A 5000-nucleotide genomic window follows, 5' to 3' on the forward strand; every position below is an offset into this window, starting at 1 on the left:
TTATTCACCTGGAAAGGTAATCTCTAAAAAAATGGGTCCTGGAAATCACATTAGGGGCATGATTGCTATTTAGTCGAAAAAACTTTAATTACCTTTTAATCTTTGGCGCTGTAATTCATCATGATTAAGGTGAAAAAAATATATATTCTTTTTAACTATCAAAGTAAAGTAACCATTTCTATTGAATAGTTATTCATTTGGAGATGTGGCACTGATACGGGGCAAATGAATCCCTTTAGGGTAATTATGATAATGACAGTAAGTTATGAATCACTTATCAAAGTCGTGGTTTAATTGAAGTCGCCTTTTATATTATCATTTATTTCTATCTGAATTGCATAACTACTCTTAGGGAAAGAGGCTGATATAATTAACATTCGTGGACTGAAAGTTATATAAATATATGAGAAACATTCTGACACATATTCATGATTAATTTGTATAAAATGACAAGTTCGTCGAACCTCAGTAATTCCTCCCAAAAAAGGGTCCTTTAATTTTAGGTCGAGGAAAAGTAAAAATTCCCAAAACTTTGGCCTAAGTGATTTTCATCTTTGTCCTGGGGCTTATAGAAGGCCAGGAATTTATGATCAAAGTTTACAAAACTTATGTTTGAAGTTTATTTTTTTTTCTGATTCTTTTTTTTATTTTTTGAGGTGGATGGGGCTGTGGCGGGAGGGTTGTTGGGTTGTTGTGGGAGGAATCGGTGTATTTTTCATATACTTTAACGCCAGTCTGAGCAAAGTGATTTCGCCGGAAATATACAAGATTGATGGCGCGTGCTACACTGCGTGGGAACCCGGTGCTGCCCATCTTGTTTCATTCAGATTTTTGTGTGAAATATTTCTCTGTATGTGCCTATGCTACCCTTTTTATTTTTCTAAGTAGCATATTACTCTCTCTCTCTCTCTCTCTCTCTCTCTCTCTCTGAATGAACATCTCATAAATAAGCTGTCAATTATTATACGATTCCCACAGCAATAAAAAAATAAATAAAAGAGAGAGAAAAAAAGGATGTTGCAGCATTCAGGGGAAATAGGATGAAATAAATCCCTCTAAATCTTGTCCGTCTGTTTCTTATTGTAATCCGGTTAACAAAAAAAAAAAAACATTTATTGGGACGTGGAGGCAGAGTTGTGGAGAGAGAGAGAGAGAGAGAGAGAGAGAGAGAGAGAGGGGGGGGGGTATGGGGGATACTTTCCCAACACTTTGTCCAGATCTATTTTTCTAAGGTTAAGAGAGAGAGAGAGAGAGAGGGGTGTGGGGACACCGTAATGGAAGATGCTCTCTAAATATTTTATCTATATATTTTTCCAAGGTTGGAGAGAGAGAGAGAGAGAGAGAGAGAGAGAGAGAGAGAGAGAGAGAGAGAGAGGAGTTATGAAAGATGCTATCCTAACACCGTCTGAGTCTTTTTTTATAAGATTAAGTGAGAGAGAGAGAGAGAGAGAGAGAGAGAGAGAGAGAGAGAGAGAGAGAGAGATAAGCATATGGACTAGTGTGACTCGGAGAAACGAGATGTAAAACCCGGATAGGGAGATACAATTAGCACAAGCATCCATACACATGAATTAAAAGGGTGGAAGGAGACAGAACGCCTCTTAACCGTATTTCCAACCCCAGGACTAATAATGTCGGTGCACATGAGCACAATAAATGATGGATATTCATGAAAAAAATAAAATAAAAATAAAATAAAAAACAGAACACTCCTGGCTTCTACTTCATCATTCATATCCGGATGGACTCACACACACAGACACATACACACAAAACACAAGAGACAGAAAATCAAACATAGAGAGAGAGAGAGAGAGAGAGAGAGAGAGAGAGAGAGAGAGAGAGAGAAAAGTGCATGACAATTCAGAACAGCAGAAAATCAGGAAGAGAAAAGACAGGAGTCTTTCACACACACACACAACAGGCGGAATTCAGATAGGTTCTGACCGCTTATCAATTAAAAAATCAACACGTGCAGACAGAAATAAGCCAGAAAAGTATAAAAAAAAACACACAAGCACCAAATTGAAGAAAAACACGCAGAAAACCCCTTAACAACGATTCACCAACCTCACAAGAACGCACACACACACACACACACACACACACACACACACAGTAAATTAAACACAAAAGAAAAAAGACAATGAACTCGTTGAACATTTCGGATCACCAAACTCCTACAAATAAGCACACAAACAAAGAAAAAGCTGAAACTTTTACAGATTTTGGTTGACCAAAATCACATAACACAAATCCGCAAGCAACCAGACGGAAAAATGACACACAGATGACTGAACAAGAAAAAAAATATCAGACAGTGAAGAAAAAGGAAGACTCATTGAAAGGTTGGTTTGCGAAACTCGCTCATACTACATACACAAAACAACAAAACGCCAGGCAGAAATAAAAGACGAAAAATTCCTTGACACTTCGGTTCTCCTAACTTAAACAAACACACATTTATGTCAGTAAGCAGTTAGAGAAAAAAAAATAAAGAAGGAAATTCTCACTGGTTTACCAAAGTTAACAACAACAACGCACACACACACACACGAGCACTAGAGCGGAAAATCAGACAGAGCAGAAGGAAAAAGCTATTTGACACATCAGTCTACTGGACTGACAAAAAACATAATTTTTTATACGAAAAAAAGGGACAAAAATTAGTCAGAAACGACAGAAAACTCCACGACACACTAAAAGGCAGAAGAAACTGCATGACGTGACGTACAGACACACGAAACACGCGGGCAAAAAAAATCAGACAATGAAAAAAACAGTATAATGAATTTCCTCTCCTTCCCCCATAGCTTACGGGAAGGCTCCAACGCGGGAGGCGAAGTCGGGTACAAATCCTGTGGGAAAGCAGATGAGAGAACCGACCCGAGCCTCACAGCGTCTTCGGAGGCCCAGCAGACCTCAGGACAGCAATCGCAGCAGAAAACGCCTCAGCAACAGCAGCAGCAGCAGCAGCAACAACAACAACAACAGCAGCAGCAACAGAAACAGCAGCAACAGCAGCAGTGCGGACCCGATCTACTCACAGCCTCGCAAGGTGAGATCAAGGGAGATGAAAGTGTGTAGCTTGCTTTCAGTTGTGTCAATGCAGGTGTGTAGCTTGCTGTCAGTAATATCGATGCAAGTGTGTAGCTTGCGGTCAGTAATATCAATGCAAGTGTGTAGCTTGCGGTCAGTAATATCAATGCAAGTGTAGCTTTGCGGTAGTAATATCCAGCAAGTGTGTAGCTTGCGGTCAGTAATATCAATGCAAGTGTGTAGCTTGCGGTCAGTATTATCAATGCAAGTGTGTAGCTTGCGGTCAGCAGTATCAATGTGGTGTGTGCGTTACGGTCTGTAGTATCGATGAAAGTGTGTAACTTGTGGTCTAAAGTATCAATGGAAGTGTGTAGGTTGTGGTCTAAAGTATCAATGCAAGTGTGTAGCTAGCAGTCTGTAGTAGCAATGCAAATGTGTAGCTTGCAGTCAGTAGTATCAATGCAAGTGTGTAGCTTGTGAATAGTATTATCAATGCAAGTGTGTAGCTTGTGCTTAGTATTATCAATGCAAGTGTGTAGCTTGTGATTTGTATTATCAATGCAAGTGTGTAGCTTGTGATCTAAAGTATCAATGCAAGTGTGTAGGTTGCAGTACTATCAATGCAAGTGTGTACCTTGTGATCAGTATTATCAATACAAGTGTGTAGCTTGTGGTCAGTAGTATCAATGCAAGTGTGTAGCCTCCGGTCAGTAGCATCAATGCAAGTGTGTGCCTTGCAGTCTGTAGTATCAATTAAAGTGTGTAGTTTGCGGTCTAAAGTATCAATGCAAGTGTGTAGTTTGCGGTGTAAAATATCAATGCAAGTGTGTAGCTAGCAGTCTGTAGTATCAATACAAGTGTGTAGGTTGAGGTCAGTAGTATCAATGGAAGTGTGTAGCTTCCGGTCTGTATTATCAATGCAAGCGTGTAGCTTCCGGTCAGTAGCATCAGTTCAAAGAGAAAATGCAAATCAGTCCAGTATTTAAAATGAGATAATTTCATTTCAATCTGAAGTGACGCCGAGTCTTTTGCGGAAAAAAAAAAACTAAAAGCGCAACTTCGGAATTTATTTCCATAAAAAGCCCGAACACGAATTACGTTTTAATTAGTGTAATGGAATTAAGATAATTTCATATGTCCATTGTAATGTTTTAAGTACGAATTGTTTTTGCCTCGTTATGCCTAATAGCTTTTATTGCGTGCGTCATTCTTAACTCAGTTAGAGTTGCCAAAAAAGTCTACACACATATACTAACTCAAACACACATACACACACACACATACATACATACATATATATATATATATATTATATATATATATATATATATATATATATATATATATATATATATATGTGTGTGTGTGTGTGTGTGTGTGTTGTGTGTGTATTTATGTGCGTGTGAGTGTAGAAAATACTCCTCTAGTACCCCCTTCTGAATTTGTGAAGGACATATAGTAAAAAAGGTGTGATTCGGCCTCCAGCTTACTAGGGACGCGTGCAAGATTTTCCCCTCACGCATAAGTTGTAAATATTATATTCCAAACTTTTAACGTAAGTTATAACGTGTTCAAATCTACGGTCAAGTAGAGAGTTGTTTCACCAAAGCAAATTTAAATAAATATGCTATATTTTATCAGAAATAATTGTTCTGCACGGTTTAACATGCACATCATTTGTTCTTTACATTTTCATTCTAATAAATAAATCATAAATATCTTACCTAAAATTCCTGTATCTTTAACTTAACGCGAAACACCTTTTACAGACCTTTTTAGGCTCTCCCATAGATCTTTTTTCGCCCCCCCCCCCCCCCAGCAAGAACAAGAACAACAACAAAGTAGTTTTAAGGCTTACTCCCTGATTGAACGAAAGTTGAAATACATGTTAAAATGTTCGTCATTACTAACGAAATGTTTTGATCAAACATAAATACAGGGACTGTATTTCATCAAAGATG

General features: G+C 38.1%; 1 protein-coding gene across 1 annotated transcript in view; it reads left to right on the forward strand.

Annotated features, from left to right (window-relative positions):
• The window catches only part of LOC135202936 (uncharacterized), a 28942-nt gene that overhangs the window by 19167 nt on the left and 4775 nt on the right, over positions 1-5000 (forward strand). The window contains exon 7 of the mRNA XM_064232410.1: positions 2814-3058. Coding sequence (XP_064088480.1) covers positions 2814-3058 — 245 coding nt within the window. The remainder of the gene's footprint in view (positions 1-2813; positions 3059-5000) is intronic.

This window comes from Macrobrachium nipponense, chromosome 33 (genome assembly GCF_015104395.2).
Source record: "Macrobrachium nipponense isolate FS-2020 chromosome 33, ASM1510439v2, whole genome shotgun sequence".
Lineage (NCBI taxonomy): Eukaryota > Metazoa > Arthropoda > Malacostraca > Decapoda > Palaemonidae > Macrobrachium > Macrobrachium nipponense.